The sequence below is a fragment of the Lithobates pipiens genome, unplaced genomic scaffold (genome assembly GCF_037356315.1).
Source record: "Lithobates pipiens isolate NorthernLeopardFrog02 unplaced genomic scaffold, aLitPip1_a1.2 Scaffold_13, whole genome shotgun sequence".
NCBI classification, from domain to species: Eukaryota; Metazoa; Chordata; class Amphibia; order Anura; family Ranidae; genus Lithobates; species Lithobates pipiens.
This window is the reverse complement of record NW_027507718.1, coordinates 142,843,281-142,863,051: the sequence shown is the minus strand read 5'-3', so window position 1 is coordinate 142,863,051 and position 19,771 is coordinate 142,843,281. Positions and strand designations below refer to the sequence as shown.

General features: G+C 45.8%; 1 protein-coding gene across 1 annotated transcript in view; it reads right to left on the bottom strand.

Annotated features, from left to right (window-relative positions):
- Positions 1-19,771, bottom strand: part of ZFR2 (zinc finger RNA binding protein 2) — a 379,518-nt gene that overhangs the window by 170,521 nt on the left and 189,226 nt on the right. The window contains exon 10 of the mRNA XM_077475662.1: positions 4,508-4,628. Coding sequence (XP_077331788.1) covers positions 4,508-4,628 — 121 coding nt within the window. The remainder of the gene's footprint in view (positions 1-4,507; positions 4,629-19,771) is intronic.

Sequence of the window (19,771 nt, the reverse complement as noted above, 5' to 3'; positions counted from 1 at the left end):
CCACCCTAAAAAGGGAAACTGGCCAAGAGCTTTTTGCACATGTACCAGCCCTAGCATAAACCGTGAGGCCTGGAGAATAAAATCTTTCTTAGTTTCAACTATAAAACAGAATGCTTCTGATGTACCAGCCAAATCCTGAGCCTGCTGATCAGGAATAACTTTCAGTACCTCTATAATCTGGTCCTTTAAGGACTGAGATACTCTGAACGCTGCCAGCACAGGTTGAATGACTTTACCATGTGAGCGAAACATAGCTTTTTTTTTTAAAAAAAGGAACTCCAACTTGTTATCTGTTGGGCCCTTTAGCATATGAGCTTTGTCTACTGGACAAGCCAGGTTTTTGTTTACAGAGGATATAGAAGAGTTAATTGCTGGAACTCTCCCCCATAAAACCCTACTTATTGTGAACTTTTTCACAGGAAAAATTTTTTTTGGGTGCTCTCACTCAGAATACATAAGCTTTCTCAGCCATGAATGGATAGGAAAAGCATGAACAGAATGGGGGGGGATTTGTAAAACCAACGCAGAAGTGGGCTCATCGACTGACTGCATTGTTGGCAGTAAAAATGTGGAGCGGACCAATTTAGTGAGCGACTGTAAACAACCTTTCCTGCAAGCCTGATGCTCCACATCAGGTTCTTTGGAAGAGGACACATCAGCCTTTTCCTGGTCTTTGAGAAATATTTACCATCTCTCGCTCCTTGTTCCTCAGTATGAGGGTCCTGAGCAATGGATGGGGACCTGTTACGCTTAGTCCCACTCTGGGATGCGATTAAAGCATCAAAATTTTGCTTCAAGCTTAAAAAGGTTGAAGAAAAAAACCTTCTTAGTAATATACACAGGGACTGCAGTGTTTAAGAGCAGCTGCAACACTTGCCCCTCCTGATGGCTCACTCTGACCTGCCATATTACTCTCAGGGGAGGATGCCATCTTACTGGGATGGATCTAGGCTCCATGTGACTGTGCAAGACGTTTGCAGTTTTAAAAAAAAATCCTTTGGTGCTCTTTCCCTGAGAAGAGGGGAACAAAAAAACGGCACAGGGGGGCATCTGGTGGGGAGAGGGAACCCCCCCAGACTTACCGGAGGAAGAGAAACTTGCTGCTTCCTGGACACAAAAGTGAGCTTTCTGAGAAGCATGAGACGCAAGTGCTCAATACGGGCTGTATGGTGACACATAGGCATGACAACACTTACTAATTTAACCACCTGGCATCCGCACTATGGCCGAATGACGGCCACAGCGTGGATGTGAATTCCCGGGAGGCTGTCATGACGGCCTCCCCTGTGCACGCTCCCTGTGCGCGCTCTGCAGGGCTTGCCCGGACCACGATGTGATCACCAAGTCACTAAGACTCGGGTGATCACTAATCCCGGCCCCTTACCATGTGATCAGCTGTCAGCCAATGACAGCTGATCACATGATCAAAACAAAAGCTCTGTGATCTTTTTTTTCCTCGTCCCGCTGAAAGAAAAATAAAAAAAAAATAAAACGATCACCGGCTCATCTTAAAGGGACATCGGCCCCGAAACAGAAGCGGCAATTATTTCTCATAATTGCCACCTATCTATGCCCACAAGTGCCACCTATCAATGCCCGCCAATGGTGCCAATCAGTGCCACATTGACGTGCTGCCTCTCAGTGTAACCGATGAGTGCCCATCACTGCCACCCATCAGTGCCCATCACTGCCGCCTCATCAGCGTACACCAACGACGGACAAAAATTACCAGTTTTAAAATTTTATAACAAAATAAAAAAAAATCTATATATTTTTTTAAAACAATTCAGTCTTTTTACATTTAAAAAAAATAAAAAATAAATAAATTAATCGCACAGGTGATCAAATACCACCAAAAAAAAAAGCTCTATTTGGGGGGAAAAAAATGATAAAAATATAATTTGGGTACAGTGTTGTATTACCGCGCAATTGTCATTCAAAGTGCATCAGCGCTGAAAGCTGAAAATTGGTCTGGATAGGAGGGGGGTTTAAGAGCCCAGTAAGCAAGTGGTTAAAGGAGACATTCGTAAGAGAAAATGTAAAAAAAAATTCTTAGAAAACTCCACTTGCCTTTCCTGCTGCAGAGTTTTCTGTGGTAAACCAACAGACCCAATCTCCACCCTTCATGGGGGGTTCCGTTAAACAACATACATATCATACTCCACTGTGCACCTTGAACCTGCTCTTCTGCGGTCCCTCTGCGGCTCTCTCAGCTCATCCCCACATCACATAACCCCCGGGGAGAAGCGCTCCCCCGGAGGGTTATCTTGCTGGCCCGCTCCCGAGTCCAGCATTCGGAATCCATGGAATGCAGGAATCGGCCCCACCCCCCAGCGGCCACATCATTGGATTTGACAGCAGCGGGAGCCAATGGCTGCGCTGCTATCCATCTATCCAACAGCCGAGAAACCCCTAGCAGAAAGACAGCGTATCCCCATGGGACAAGTTTGAGGGTTCAAATGAGTAAAACAAGGGGGGGGGGGGGGCTGGGAGGCTGGTCACTGACAGGTCTTTTTTCACCTTAATGCATAGGATGCATTAAGGTGAAAAAACACGAACCTTTACAACCCTTTTAAGCAGGCAGATGACAGGCAACAGCTTGGGTGTCAGCAAGTAACCAACTAATCACTAGATGATCACTTTAGTCACTATACTCTGGCTCATCAGGCACAAGATCAGATTTTACTAGACAGTGCAGACAAAACAATTTTAACAAAACGTACTGAACACAAAAGGCTGAAAATAAAAATTGGTGCTCAAACTAGCTATATAGCTGTAAGGGACAGGTTTAGTGCACAGAGGCCACTACAGAGAACCGTGTACAGGTGACAGCATTGTCTATGGAATAATTGTAAACAGAGTTGTAAAATACAGAAAGGTTAGGTTTACACATGCAACAAAGGTTAGGTTTACACATGCAATCTAGCAATGCTAGATTGCTTTTCAGAGGCGTTTGACAGACTGTTGCAAAGTGGGCATGCGGTAAATGCAGCACCATGTCACGACCGCTTGCAATACAGTTACGTGCAAGGCTTTTGCAACACTGACCCATTCACATGAAAGGGTTGGTACTGCCTGTTAAACATGACAGTGGTGGTCACTTGCACTGTGGCCGTAAGGCAAAGTATCACACCCCAAGTGTAAACAAGCTCACTAATCTGCTTTTAAAAGCCTGGGTTCGCACTATAGCACACAGACATCACGTCATTCGCACACGCACTGCTGATCACATGCAAAGTCTGTGCAATGCGAATTCAGCCACACAGTTGTATGGCTGAACTTGCATTTGATTCACACAAAAAAGGTGTAAGGGCTTTTTTCTTCCCCCTCGCACTGGAATCTGGGTGTGAACATCCATGCGATCCGATTCTGCTGCAGACCAAAAAAGAAAAAGGGCCCTGTGCGAGTTTGGTCCGAATGCGATGCAAATTCAGTCATACTATCTGTATGGCTGAAATCACATGGTACAGAGATCCCATAGGATATGATTCACACTACAAATCACATGTTGGACATTGCACCAGTGGGAACCGGCCCTGAAACATATCAGTGTAGTGGAGGTACTTGCGTACCAACATGAAAATCACAGCCTTTCACGAGCTTGGGATGTTGTTTTTATAGCTTACTTGACTCAGACTCACTCAGTGTTTTAGTATTATTCCAGTGTGACCTGGCATTCCTTTGAAATAATTTCTTGGGCTATTTTCCCCAATCAAGCTACTTCTATGCAAGTGCCTTTGAATTACATTTTTATTAAACTAATTTTATCTGCATTAGTCAGTGCACTCTGTTTTATTTTATTTTTTGCAAGTGTATTTTGGCCCTTGGACATATTGGATATATAGAGTTGTCTGGCACCAGTGAAGCACAATGCATTTGAAGGTTTTAAGATCAGATTTTTGCTGAACATGCCCAGTAGTCCAGATTTATTTTAAAGAGGCTGTCATTTTAAAAATACTGAAAGCTGCTGACATGAATGTTATGCAGGGAACCAAGGATGGTTAATATTTTGAGCCACCGACAAAGCATGCATATAAGGACTTTCAACATTTCTCTAAGGTGGACGATAGAGTCATAATTCTTTATAAGTTCAACCAATGGACTGAAAAATAAAAAAATATCCAACTCGATGGGGATACCTCCCACTGTGCTATTGTGTTCTGACGGGGAGTCTTCCACGCCATCAGAATACAATGATCAGTGCTGCTAACAATAGTTGGCAGCACTGCTCAATTGGGAAAAACCTAACAGGCTGGTCATATAGAAGTCAATCAGTAGATCGACTTCTGTACAACCAGGGTGCCCATACATGGATCAAAATTTGGCTGGCCCCTGATGAACCAGGTGAATGGATGCATGTTTAGCCAGCCTAAATTGTAGGTCATTGATTTAGACATAGTGTAGCTAAGGGTCAGCATATCAGCCAGACAGCGAACATTTTCAGGAGGCCAGAAATAGTTCCCCTCATTTCTTACATAAGATCACTTTAAGTGACCACTGCTCTCACCGAGTAAGGTGGCCTGCTTCGTGTCATATGGTGCCACTCTAATTGCATGCGTCTCATTTGTTGATATTCCCAAAACAGATACTCTTCTTCCAATTCTCTTCTGTACATGTCCTCATAACGTCTGTAAGGGAAAAAAAAAGCGGATTCGGTTTATTCCATCATTCCACACATGTACAGTATGTGTAGACGGATCGGAAGGAAGGTGCAAATTCCCAACTGTCTCTTGCCCACCTGCTCCCTTGACATGTGCAAAAACAGTGTTGGGAGGTGAAAGGTATAAGGAACCTATAATGGGTCAATGCTTTTATTACACATGCAGCAGACCTGAACACATGGTTTGCTTTACAAATAAACATTTCACCCCAAAGCACTATGAATTATTTTAGGAAAGCATAGCACTTCCCTTTCAAGCCTGCTGTGTCGCAGTGAAACCAAGGAACAACCTGTTTGGCAGGAAACAAGTCCTACTAAGGTCTCTATGGAAACAGGCAAGGATAAAGCAGGGTATGTTCTTTTACAATGATAAATATTAGAGCTATGACAAGGTGTTCAAAGGATATAACATGAAGACCTTAAAGATTTTGAGACTTTATGTAAAGTCTTAAATTATTGTACGTTATATCAGCTGAAGACATGTAAATCCTGGAAATCAATGCAGTTCTCAAACAAGAGAAATATACATTTCCTCCACTAGAGGGCACTGCAGGGGAAAGGCTCCAGTTTAATTTTACATCTTGTACCTCCTACAGTTGAGTGATTGTTGGAATACAGTAGATGGTAGTTTCTGTCCTTTTAGGCCTTGACAGGTATGAGATACAACACGAAAAAAGCAGCTCTCTGATCAATGAAGCGAAATGATATTAAGTAAAGCTCAGCTGTTCCTTCTCAGGTGCTCAGGCTTGGATATCCTCCCACACATCCATGTAGCATAGCTCAGGTAAACAAATGGGGAGCCGGCCACTCTGGAATACTTTCTGAAGTTTATTGAAATATGGTTGAGAAAAAGCAAATGGCTAACATGTTTCGGCAACTCTAGCCTTGATCACAGCACATTTAAGACAGAAAAACAATATAAATATATATAAATATATATATATATATACACACACACACACACACACACACACACACACACACACACATATATACACAGTGCCTTGCGAAAGTATTCGGCCCCCTTGAACTTTTCAACCTTTTGCCACATTTCAGGCTTCAAACATAAAGATATAAAATGTAATTTTTTGTGAAGAACCACCAACAAGTGGGACACAATTGTGAAGTGGAACGAAATCTATTGGATTTTTGAAACTTTAATAAAAAAATGAAAAGTGGGGCGTGCAAAATTATTCAGCCCCCTTGCGTTAATACTTTGTAGAGCCACCTTTTGCTGTGATTACAGCTGCAAGTTGCTTGGAGTATGTCTCTATCAGTTTTGCACATCGAGAGACTGAAATTCTTGCCCACTCTTCCTTGCAAAACAGCTCGAGCTCAGTGAGGTTGGATGGAGAGCGTTTGTGAACAGCAGTTTTCAGCTCTTTCCACAGATTCTCGATTGGATTCAGGTCTGGACTTTGACTTGGCCATTCTAACACCTGGATACATTTATTTGTGAACCATTCCTTTGTAGATTTTGCTGTATGTTTGGGATCATTGTCTTGTTGGAAGATAAATCTCCGTCCCAGTTTCAGGTCTTTTGCAGACGCCAACAGGTTTTCATCCAGAATGGTCCTGTATTTGGCTGCATCCATCTTCCCCTCAATTTTAACCATCTTCCCTGTCCCTGCTGAAGAAAAGCAGGCCCAAACCATGATGCTGCCACCACCATGTTTGACAGTCGGGATGGTGTGTTGAGGGTGATGAGCTGTGTTGCTTTTACGCCAAACATATCGTTTTGCAATGTGGGCAAAAAGTTCGATTTTGGTTTCATCTGACCAGAGCACCTTCTTCCACATGTTTGGTGTGTCTCCCAGGTGGCTTGTGGCAAACTTTAGACGAGACTTTTTATGGATATCTTTGAGAAATGGCTTTCTTCTTGCCACTCTTCCATAAAGGCGAGATTTGTGCAGTGTACGACTGATTGTTGTCCTATGGACAGACTTTCCCACCTCAGCTGTAGTTCTCTGCAGTTCATCCAGAGTGATCATGGGCCTCTTGGCTGCATCTCTGATCAGTCTTCTCCTTGTCTGAGCTGAAAGTTGAGGGACGGCCAGGTCTTGGTAGATTTGCAGTGGTCTGATACTCCTTCCATTTCAAAATGATCGCTTGCACAGTGTTCCTTGGGATGTTTAAAGCTTGGCAAATCTTTTTGTATCCAAATCCGGCTTTAAACTTCTCCACAACAGTATTATGGACCTGCCTGGTGTGTTCCTTGGTCTTCATGATACTCTCTGCGCTTTCAACAGAACCCTGAGACTATCACAGAGCAGGTGCATTTATACAGAGACTTGATTACACACAGGTGGATTCTATTTATCACCATCAGTCATTTAGGACAACATTGGATCAGAGATCCTCGCTGAACTTCTGGAGTGAGTTTGCTGCGCTGAAAGTAAAGGGGCCGAATAATTTTGCACGCACCACTTTTCAGTTTTTTTATTTGCTAAAAAAGTTTAAATTATCCAATAGATTTCGTTCCACTTCACAATTGTGTCCCACTTGTTGGTGATTCTTCACAAAAAATTAAAATTTTATATCTTTATGTTTGAAGCCTGAAATGTGGCAAAAGGTTGAAAAGTTCAAGGGGGCCGAATACTTTCACAGGGCACTGTACATACACACACACACACACACATACAGATGTGCTCATAAGTTTACATACCCTGGCAGAATATATGATTTCTTGGCCATTTTTCAGAGAATATTAATGATAAAACACAAAACTTTTCTTTCACTCATGGTTAGAGTTTGGCTGAAGCCATTTATTATCAATCAACTGTCTTTACGTTTTTTTTTTTTTTTCAGAAAAAAAACTTTATTGAGCATAAAAACAAGAATACATAAGCAAGTGCTGGGTGCAACATGCACCAAATTAAAGGATAACACATCTGACATTTCATACATGGAAATAAAACATATACACAAGGGGTGTGTTCGAGGTCCAACTGGGGGCCAGAGGGAGGGAGACAGGAGACAGCGGGGTGGCCCGGGAGGGCGACCCGCTTAAGTCCTCTGTAGAGATACACGCAGAACCTTTTTCGCTGTGTGTCTTGGCCAGTGGGTCATAGTACTACGGAAGAGCTGGCCCTAATCCAGGGCACACTAAGGGGTAGCAATATAGTCAAGGATTAGTACTGTTCCGTGCAAGTGGCCTTGGTCCAGGACACAGTTCAGGGAGTTGGGAATTATCCCACAGGGGCGTGTGGGTATGGAATGTGGGAGCCTTGGTAATGAACAAGGCTTGTTGCCAGATTTTGCAATGGTGAGCCAGCATGGTGCTCTTAATACCTGAGGGTCCGTGAGTACCACATAGAAGGATTTGGAATGGGTGGATGACCGGGTCAACACAAGGGGAGCAGACCAGAGTTGTGTATGCGGTCCTTGTCTGTCTGGTTGAAATAGTAGAGATGCGACAGCTGGGAGGCGATATAGTAAGAGGCAAGCCCCTAGATGAACGGGGCATTTCAGAGTTAGCCATGAAAGTTTGTGACGGGATGTGCCCCATACAAACGTGTTAAGGATGGCTTCCATGGACTTGAAGGTTCTAGGAGGAATGCATAGGGGGGCATGCCAGAACAGATAGAGCAGCTTGGGGAGAAGGATCATCTTGACCAAATTTACGCGTCCCATAACCCCAAGAGGGAGTCGGGACCACATTTGGGTTTTGGCTTTGAGTAGAGCAAATAGAGGCTCTATATTGGTATTGACATAGTCTATTAGTGTTCTTGAACATTGCACACCTAGGTACTTGATCTGGCTCACTCTTACAAGTGGAAGTGCTGCCTGGGCAGCGGACGGCGCACCCAGGTCTAACGGGAGGACTTGGGATTTGGACCAATTAATTTGTAGACTGGAGTACTCCCCAAACTGCTCTATCAACCGCAAGGCCGTCGCGAGGGAGGGGCCTGAGTCCTCCAGATACAGTAGCCTGTCGTCTGTGTAGAGGCTTAGTTTCAGTCAGGTGGCCCGCCAGAGACCTTTAATGTGTGGATGCAATAGCCAGAGGTTCAACCGCCAGGGCATACGGCATGGGGTATATGGGGGCCTCCCTGACGGGTGCCTCTGGACAGTGGAAAGGAGTCGGAGACCCAGCCGTTGACCTGGATCCGGACAGTGGGGGCCTGGTATAGGAGTTGCAGCCACTTGATAAAGTTAGGGCCGAAGCTGTATAAACACTCCCACGGTAACTCCATTCCATGGAGTCAAACGCCTTTGCGGCATCCAGGCTCACCACTACCCTGGACCCAGTGTTGTCATGGGTGGACTGCAGATTCATGAAGAGCCTACGGAGGATAAACGCAGTGTTTTTGTTGGGCATAAACCCGGTCTGATCCGAGTGGATCAGGCTGAGTATAACTTTGTTGAGTCGCAGAGCGAAGACTTTGGCTAGGATTTTTACATCCAATTGCAGGAGCGATATGGGGCGGTAGGATTCTGAGTGGAGGGGATCTTTGCCAGGTTTAAGGATGAGAACGAGGAGAGCCTCTCCCATGGAAGATGAGAGGGTCGCGGTGTCAAATATGTGGGCACACAGTGCTTGCAGCTTGGGGATGAGGACCTTTTGGAATTGTGTGTAGAACTGCAAGGGAAGGCCATCAGAGCCTGGTGCCTTGGAGGGTGGGAGTTGGGCTATCGCCTCAGCAATACATTCCAAGGAGATGGGTGCTTCTAAAAGGGATTTCTGTGCCTGAGTAAGGGTGGGAAAGTCAATGTGGTGAAGAAACTGGGAGAGTTCAGCATGTGTATGGCGTGCTGTGGTTGTGTATAGATTTGCGTAGAATTGTTTGAATTCCTCTGCCATTAAGTTGGGGTCTGAGGTCACAGTCCCAGCTACTGTCTGAAGCTGGACCACGACTGGGGGGCTATGGTCCAGGTGGGCCATGTAGGCTAGCAATTTACCCGCACGCTCTCCATGTTCAAAGACACGTTGTCTGCTAAAAAATATGCCCTGCTTTGCCTTTTCAAAATGGAAGTGGTTAGTTAGCCTGGATTGCAAGAGAATGAGAGAGGCATTTGCTGTCGAGGGATCTGCAAAGAATATCTGTTTGAGAGAATGCAGTCTCTTCAGCTTGTTGCAGCACTACTCTGGAAGTGGCTTTATGCCTATTTATGCATGTGGACAAAATCAGTCTGGCATGAAGCTTAAAGGCCTCCCATACAGAGCCGATAGGCGCCGAGCCCAGATACGCACGGAAAAAGTGAACCCACTCCCTCTGCACACAGCAGAACCATGAACCAAAATGGGTTCAGTCTCCACATGCGGGGGGAGGAGGCTATGGACAGCCTCAGCATGATCCAGTACAGGGAATGATCTTAGAGCACTCTGGTGTCAAAGCCCACATCCAAGAGGTCAGGCAGTAGGGCAGGGGAGAGCAGGATCATATCTATATGGGACATGGCCAGTCGCGAGGGGATGCAACATCTGAAAGCTATTTTGGCTGGATATTTGTGCCTCCATGAGTCCGTCATGGCAAACTCGGCCACGAACCTGCCAAGCCTAGTGGTGTGTGTGTGTGGGTTGGGGGGGGGGGAGGGGGGGCGATGCCGGGGAGGTTGTGCTGAGTCTGTGTAGGCTAGGGTTGATCGTCATGTTGAAGTCCCCCATCCACATTACAGGCACCGTAGGGTATTTGGCCATAAAAGTAAGTCCTTCTTGTAGGGCATGGAACTGAAAGGGTGGTGGGATGTAGAATTCCATAAGAAGTGCCTCCAATCTGCCAATAGTGGCGTGAAGGAACAGGAACCGACCCTGTGGATGCGACTGCATGTCATGAAGTTGAAATTGCACTGTTTTAGCAATAAGAATGGCTATACCATGCGGACAAGTGGTGTATGGGGTATTGTACGACCAGCCCACCCCGGGTTTAAGTGCCATTTGGGATTGTCCCGTAAGGTGAGTTTCGACCAGGACAGAGACATCTGCCCGTAGTTGTTTCAGGTGAGTGAGGACGGCTACACGTTTGGGCTTAGCGCAAAGTACTCGGACGTCCCAAGTGATTATTTTAAATGTAGCCATGCAGGAACTTGATAGGTGTAATCATGCAGTCGGATCTGACAGTGAGGGCCCCCAACACATAGGTAAAACAAACACATGGTGCAATAGAGCACAAGGTATGCACAGGCAAAGGCATTTCATAAAAGCTTGCTGGAAGTCTGTGCAAGTAGACAGTTGAAATTGTAGAAATAGTATGCCCAGTTGCACAGAACACATCCCTCACTTCCGCCAAACAACCGGCAGATCTCATGACATATACACTGTTACACAGACAGATGGTATAGCAGGAGCACAATGAGCCTCCGCCTGACTTTAATTACCATATAACCCCTGGACCACCTTGCACTGTGTGCCTGCCACACACACGGCGGAGGAGATGAGACCCATGGGAGCCCAGTCTCAATGTGTAGGAAGATGACCCCGGAGCAAATGGCAGTGTGGTCATTTGCAGAGATCTCCATCCGCAACACTGCGAGGCAGGCAAAACATCGCACATAACACACATTAAAAAAATATAACACAAAGTAGGTCAGATGTGAATAACATTGCATAGAACACAAATAAAAGTTTTCAACTGCGCCTTCACTGGACCAGCGTAGCAAAACATACAATCACTCTCCACAGCAGTGGTAGTGATAGCTGGCCAGGTAAACATATCTTTGATAACCGCTAACAGTAACCAGGTCAGTAGAGCAATAGTGAGGCATACTTTTCGAAGGGTGACCATGGCAATTTGTGGGGGCGACAAAAAAAGAAAACTGCAGAGCACACAGCTTGGTAGATAGTAGGGTGTGCAGTCAGTTCGACTGAGTGCCTGCCGGGCATCCGAGATTGCTTGCTAGTGATGCAGGGAAGTTCCGTAGATCAGGGCAAAAGGAGGGGTGAAAAGCACCATAAGACCCATGCAAGTGGAGGAGTAGAAGGGAAGGGAGACATATAGGAGGATAAGAAAGTAGGCGCAAACTCACAGTTTATATGTCGCTCAGTCTTGGTACATGTCCCCTGGTGCAAATCATGGAGGCTGCAGACGGCCGTGGGGCAGAGGGAGTGAAACGGTGAGCAGGGCCTGTTGCCTCTCGTTATTCCAGCCAAGACAGGACGGCAGCGGGGTCTACAATAGACTTAAAAGGAAATGGTACAGGGAAGATCTGTGGAACATGGAGCAGGGGAAGGTGGGCGGCAGGGCATCATGCATGTAAGCAGTGGGCCAGGGACCAGGTTGGAGATACAAAGCGGCAACAAGGGACCCTTACAGGGGGAGGAGTGAGGGGAGCAAAGAAAGAATAGGCAGGCAGGTGCACACTCACAGTTTAGAATGAACAATCACGTACCGTGTCTCCCAATGCACAATATAGAGGCTGCGGGTAGCTGAGGTAGGGAGGGAGCAAAGTTCAGCATTGAGCAGGGCCCGCTGCCTCTTATTAATCCAGCCAAGACAGGACAGCAGCGGGGTCTTAAAAAAACTGGGCCTTACCATCACGAACCACCCGGAGTCTTGCTGGGAACAGCATCGCGTATGGGAGATGGTGGATGAGCAGCTGACGCTTGGCCTCCATGAATTGCGCTCGCTTTTTCTGCACTTCAGCGGAGAAGTCCGGGAATACTGCAACCATGACGTTGCCGACCGGGATGTTTCCTCGTTCGCGGGTAAGGCATAGCACGGCGTCCCAATCCATATAGTTAAGGCATTTGGCGATGAATGTTTGCGGTGGTGCACCGGCTGGTGGAGGGCACGCTGCCAAGCTATGGGCGCGTTCCACCACAAACGTGGAGAAGGCCTCTCGGCCAAAAGTTTTAAGAAGATTTTCGAGGTAAGTAGGGGGGTCAGAACCCTCGGGTCTCTCAGGGAGGACTACAAACCGAAGGTTACACCTTCAGAGCCTGTTCTCCATGTCGTCTTGTTTATGAAGGATGGCCCTAAGCTTGTGTTGAAGTTACACCGTGGAGATCTGTAATGGAGTAAGGTCTGCCTCCACGTGGCTCACCCTGCGTTCAGTCTCAGAGGCCCTGTCCCGCAGCTTTTGGATATCCTGCCGGATGAGGGATATGTCAATTATGACTTCCTCGATCTTTGATGTGAGTGTAGTCTGACACAAAGACGGCCTCAAGGATTCTGGCGGTGTCACTGGAGGGCGATTCCTCCGCGGCCTGGACAGGGCCTGCACCATCTTCTTCCTCATCTTCCTGTCCCTCGTGGCGGTACTTAGGCAGGTTGGCTATAGCTTCCGAGGTCCGCTTCGGCGGTGACATGAGGGCCGTTGCGTGTAAGGACAGTGTGAGATGCAATGCGGCGTGTTCCTGGCAGAATTTCCCCAAAGGATAAGGTATGAGGAAGATTTCTCAGAAGGAGTTCTCACTCTGCACATCCTACGCCATGAAGCTCCAGGCCACGCCTCATGTGTTTATCTTTGTAAATCATCTTTTTTAATCAATCACAACCGAAACTACCCAAAAGATCCTGATCAAAAGTTTACATATCCCAGTTCTTAATAGCGTGCATTGCCCCTTTAACATCAATGACAGCTTGAAGTCTTTTGTGTTATTTATGGATGAGGGTCTTTATCGTCTCAGATAGTAAAGCTGCCCATTCCTCTTGGCAAATGGTCTCCAGTTTCTGTAAATTCTTGGGCATGAACTGCATGTTTGAGATCTCCCTAGAGTGGCTCAATGATATTGAAGTCAGGAGTCTGTGATGGCCACATTATTCTGCTGTAGCCAATGACAGGTCGACTCAGCCTTGTGTTTTGGATCATTGTCAGGTTGGAATGTCCAAGTACATCCCATGCGCATCTTCCTGGCTGATGAACGCATATGTTCCTCCGGTATTTTTTGATAACATACTGCATTCATCTTGCTGTCAATTTTGGCCAAATTTCCTGCTCCTTTGTAGCTCACACATCCCCACGTGTTTCACAGTAGGAATGGTGTACCTTTCATCATAGGCCTTGTTGAGTCCTCTCCAAACGTAGCATTTTTCTGGTTGTGGCCAAAAAGCTAAATTTTGGTCTCATCACTCCAAATGACTTTATGCCAGAAGGTTTGAGGCTTGTCCCTGTGCTGTTTGGCGTATTGTAAGCAGGATACTTTGTGGCATTTGCGTAGCAACGGGTTTCTTCTGGCAACTCGACCGTGCAACCCATCTGTCTTCAAGTGGCTCCTTATTGTGCATCTTTAAACAGCCACATTACATGTTTTCAGAGAGTCCTGCATTTCATCTGAAGTTATTTGTGGGTTTTTCCTTGCATCCCAAACAATTTTCCTGGTAGTTGTGGCTGAAAATGTAGTTGGTCTACCTAAGCATGGTTTGGTTTCAACAGAACCCCTGATTTTCCACTTCTTAGAGTTTGAACACTGCTGATTGGCATTCTCAATTCCTTGGCTATCTTTTTATATCCCTTTCCTGTTGTATACAGTTCAACTACCTTTTCCCACAGATCCTTTGACAATTCTTTTGCTTACCCCTTGAACCAGACCCCATAAACCTCAGTGCAGCACTGGATGAAAGATGCAAGGGTCTGTCAGGAATCCAGAAACTCAATGACCTTTTATACACACACTAATTAAAAGCAAACGGATCACAGGTGAGGATGGTTACCTTTAATAGCCATTCAAACCCCTTTGTGTCAACTTGTGTGCATGTTAGCAGGCCAAAATCACCAGGTTATGTAAACGTTTGAACAGTGTCATTTGTGCAATTTCTGTTGTCATTATGATTTAAAAAGAGTAAACACAGTTGATTGATAAGAAATGGCTTCAGACAAACACTAACCATGAGTTATCATTCATATTCTCTGAAAAACGGCAAAGAAATTATAAATTTTGCCAGGGTGTGTAAACTTATGAGCACAACTGTATAACACACAAACACATGCACAACGAATACAAGTGATCAGAGAGTCCCCTCCCATTGCGCAATTGACATTCCAAGAAGGTAAATTGGAAACACCTCTTTGAATGTGCAGATTCCGGGTGGGACATTTTCTCTGAATATATCACCATCGTTTAAAATCAATGATCTGGACAATTGATCTAGATAAGGGAACACATGGTTAGATAAATACAGTGTAAAAGAATAATTTTTTTTTATAAAATATAAACATTAAAACAAACACCTACATGTCAATTTATATATAATATCTGGTTATTATAACAAAGATTAACCACTACAATACAGGGCACTTTCGCCCCCTTCCTTCCCAGCCCAATTTTCAGCTTTCAGCGCTCTAGCGCTTTCAGTGACAATTGCACGGTCATGCTACACTGTACCCAAATGAAATTTTTATCATTTTGTTCGCACAAATAGAGATTTATTTTGGTGGTATTTATTCACGACTCCGTTTTTTATTTTTTGCGATATAAGCGCAAAAAAGCGGAAATTTGGAAAAAAAACAATATTTTCTTTTTTCTATTTTAAAAGAAATCCAATAAAATCAAATTTTGTCATAAATTTAAGCCAAAATGTATTCTGCTACATGTTTTTGGTAAAAAAAATTCCGTTAAGTGTATAATAATTGTTTTGTGTGATCACGGACATATGTACGCAAATGATCATGTACATATGTGTGCAGGTGATCACGTACATATGTGTGCACATAATCATTGGGACAAGTGATTTTAGTGGGACATATGTGGGGGACATGTTTTTATTATTAGGGACATGTGTTTTTATTTTTTGGGGACATGTATGTTTTGGGGCCATGTGTGTTATGGGGACATATGTGGGGACTGTGTTTACACTGTGTGGTGTGTTGTGTGTTTACACTAGACTGAAGATCAGTGAGTAAAAAGCTGTAAAAAACAGCTCATACTCACTGATCATCAGCCGGCTGCAGCAATCTGCTCTCCTCTCCTCAGCGATGACTTCTGTGTGAGGAGAGGAGGAGCCGATTGCCTAGCAACCGGCTGTTTGTTTACATCACATGACGGGAGTGATTGGACACGGCCGTCATGTGATCAGGAGGGCCAATCACAGAGCCCTCCTGCCGATCTGAGATGCGCCGTGTCCCGGTGACACGGGCGCATCGGGATCGCGCCGCTGCGCGGGCACGCGCGCGATCCCGCTCCTCCTGATGGACGTTCCTGAACGTCCTATCAGGAGTAGACGGCTCCCACCCGGCCGTATATGTGCATTGGCCGGGTGGGAAGTGGTTAAGGACCAATATAGATGGAATATGCAAAGAAAAAAGGATTATATATTCAAAAAGTTATTTATTTTTTCCGCACCACGCTCCATGAAGGCATTTGTCATTGGCGGTGATTACCTTCCACTTCGAAATTGGATGTTTATATTGTTTTTGTATGGAAGCATCAGCGTGAATTACAATATATTTGGTCTGGGACAATGGATCATCTGTTAAAGAGCTCACAGGTATATAACAAAGATTTGACACCTATATCAGAGGACTCTGCCTGCAATGACCTATTCAGTAAACTTAAAATAGCTCTTAATAAAGAAATCTGGATTTGGTGGGATGCTGAAGTAGTATATTGGGGAGTCTATGATCCCTAGAGGTCTAACAATAAAGAAATTCCCCTCTACGCCATACTCAGATGAATTTATGGTGAAACTGATTTTCTTACAAAAGGGGAACAGGATATAATGCAAGTCAGGAGACAAAAATTTCAGAGACACTTACAGGACTACCCAACAAGGTCTGGGACGTAATAGATCAGACAAACTACAGTCGATTTTAAAGAAACTGAGACACTACTGACAAAGGTCACAAAGGCACATCAGCTTTAGCTCTCTGGAAATAGATTGACAGTCGGAATATTTCAATACTATGGAAAGGGACTCTTCAGTTACATATAGAGGATCGACATCTGTTTTTTCTAAAGAGACTGGCAGTGTGGGAGTTCTAAATTCAAAAAAACTCTTCAGGTCAACTGGACAACAAATCCAAACAAAAACAATGAGAAAAACGAGACAGGAACGACGAAACGCAGAAGAGATCCAACTATCCCTGACGGGCGAGAAACAGGAAACCCTGATACAGTTGATGGAAAATTTGGGCGTTAATACTACGGCCTGTAATGTGGTAAATCTTTCAAGTGCTCATTATTATTTCTCATCTGTCTCTTCTTTCTAAAGGCCTCTCCTTTTACCCTTTGTCACACTGATATTTTTAAACCATATTAGACGTTAACCATTGTCACCACAATATTGTACTGAAGAAACATTTTTTTAAGTGACATGACAAGTAGTGTGATTAATTCACACACCCGAGGCTTACTTAAGGTTAGATTCTTTTTAGACCACCGGAAGGTGTCTATTCTCTAAAGTCTACAGTCTGAGTCTGCGGGGGACATATGGGGTCAGTGATTGTGATGTGCAGGATGGCAATAATAGGATTTTTGTACTCACTATGAAATCCTTTTCTCTCATGTTCATTGAGACACAGCATCTTAATCTTGACCTTAGGTTATAGCACCACCTTTAGGAGAGGACTAGGAAGAACACAAACAAGAACAGTACTGCCCAGGGGGCGGTCCTACTGGCTATAACTCCTCACTCTGCTTCCAGCAGCTCAGTTCGTCAAAAAGAAGTACAAATAGGAGGGGTGGGTGCTGTGTTCATCAATGAACATCATAGAAAAAGATTTTACGGTGAGTACAAAAATCCTATTTTCTCTTTCATTCATTGATGGGCACAGCACCTTAATCTTGACCTTGGGGACATCCCCACACAGTGCTAAAAATGAGGGGTGGGCACATCAAGAAAATAACATCCACCCAGAACAAACAGCCACCCGCAAAACCTTTCGGCTGAAGTAAGCATCCGAAGATGCGTCCACTTCGACCTTGTAAAATTTGGTGACGACCAAGTTGCCGCCTTACACACCTGAGAAATGGATGCTTGATGTCGGAAAGCCCAGGAAGCATCAATTTCCCTGGTAGAATGTGGCATGAGCGGAAAAGGAGGCGCCTGCCCCCTTATAGCATAAGCCTGAACCACAAACTGTCCAATCCACCGAGAAATGGTGGCCGACGAGATTGCCAGGCCCTTTTCCAGACCAGCCACCAATACAGAGTCCGACCTCCAGAATGGAGCCGTACCAGACAGATACACCCGCAGAGCCTGGACAACATCCAAAGAATGTAAAGAGACTTCCTTGGGATGCGACGACCGCAGACATAAGGACGGGAGCACAATGTCCTCATTTATATGAAAAGCCGAAACAACCTTGGGAAGAAACGAGGGCTGCAGACGCAGCACCGCCTTATCCTGGTGGAGGACCAAGTAGGGAGACTTGCATGACAAGGCCAACTCAGAAACCCACCTTGCAAATATAATAGCAACCAGAAAGGCTACTTTCTGAGAGAGTGTCAATAAAGGGATCTCTCTGTTTTCAAACTGAGGTTTTTGAAGCACCGAGAGCACCAGATTCAGATCTCATGGGGCCAGGGGCCAGCGGCGGGCGTACCGGAGGGGCCACATGCTTAATGCAAGCTTCGGATCCACTCCTCGCTGCAAAAACAGCAGGATCCTGGAAACTGAATATGTATGCGGACGCCACCCCATCTCCTTACACATGGAGATGTAGGCCTTCCACGTGCGATGATAAATCTTCCTGGAAAAAGACTTCCGCGCCCTCAGCATAGTGAAAATTACCAAAGCCAACAGCCCTCAGTCCCTGGCTTTCAACAGCCATGCCGTTAATATCAGCGACTGTAAAGCAGGTTAGAATATCGGACCTTGCGACAGAAGGTCCTCCTGCATTGGCAGCCTCCAAGGAACATCAGCCACCATTCGTACTATGACGGTGTACCAAGGAAGTCGAGGCCAATCTTGGGCAATTAGAATCACCGGAATCCCCTTGGCCTCCACTCTGCGTAACGGACGAGGGAGGAGTCAAAGGGGGCAAGGCATAAAATCAGCCCTCTGCTGCGTCCGCCCAAGGATCCTTTGACCTGGCCACAAACATCTGCACCTTCCGATTAAACTGAGAGGCTAGAAGATCCACATTCGGCATGCCCCACCTTAGGCAAATGAGCCGAAACACGTCTGGATGCAGTGACGATCCTCCCTGGTCCAGCAACTGACGACTGAGGTAGTCCGCCTGCCAGTTTTCTACGCCTGGAATGTATATGGCTGACAGAGCCGACACGCGTGCTCTGCCTACTGTAGGATGTGAGAGAGACCTCCAGCGATGCAGCTGAGCTCCTTGTCCCTCCTTGATTGACATACGCCACCGCCGTGGCGTTGTCCGAGTGGATCCTGACCGGACACCCCTGCAGTCTCTGCGACCATGTGGAGAGGCACTGCCTGATCACGCAAAGCTCCAATACATTGATCGGCAGGCGGGACTCTTCCTGCGTCCAGTGACCCTGGGCCGACTGGATGCCCCAAAATAACCCCCAGCCAGTCAGGCTGGTGTCCGTCGCGATCACCGTCCAATGAAGAGGAAGGAACGACTTCTAGGACTGAACGAAGAGCCGGGGACTACCAAATAAGGAAACCCCTGACTGGCTGACTCACCCGAATTTGACAATCCAGGGATGGCGGAGATTTGTCCCATTTGGACAGGATCTCTTTCTGCAAGACTCGAGTGTGGAATTGAGCATAGGATACTGCCTCGAAAGTGGTTACCATGAGGCCCAGGACTCGCATTCAAAATTGCAGCGACAATCACCTGCGGGACCTCAGTAACCGTATCATGGATTGAAGAGTCTGCAGCTTGTCCGAAGGGAGAAAGACCTTTGCCTCTGAGGAGTCCAGAATCAACCCCAAGTATTCTAAGGCACTGACTCGGCACCAACACCGACTTCTGCAGATTCAACACCCAGCCAAACTCCCGAAGAGTCTGTATGGTGATCGTGACATCCTCCCTTAATTCTGGTGCCAAAGCTGTTCTCAGGAGGAGGTCATCCAGGTAACCCATGATGACAATCTGTTGTCTCAGCAACGTTAGAATTGGGGTCAGCACCTTTTTGAAATGCCCTTGGAGCCGTCGCTAGGCCAAAGGGAAGACCTACAAATTGGTAGTGCTCATCCCCGACCACAAATCGCAGAAACCTCTGGTGTCTGACGCATATGGGGCTATGCAAGTATGCGTCATTGATGTCTAAAGATGGCAAGAAATCCCCTTTATGAAGTGCAGTGACCACGGAAC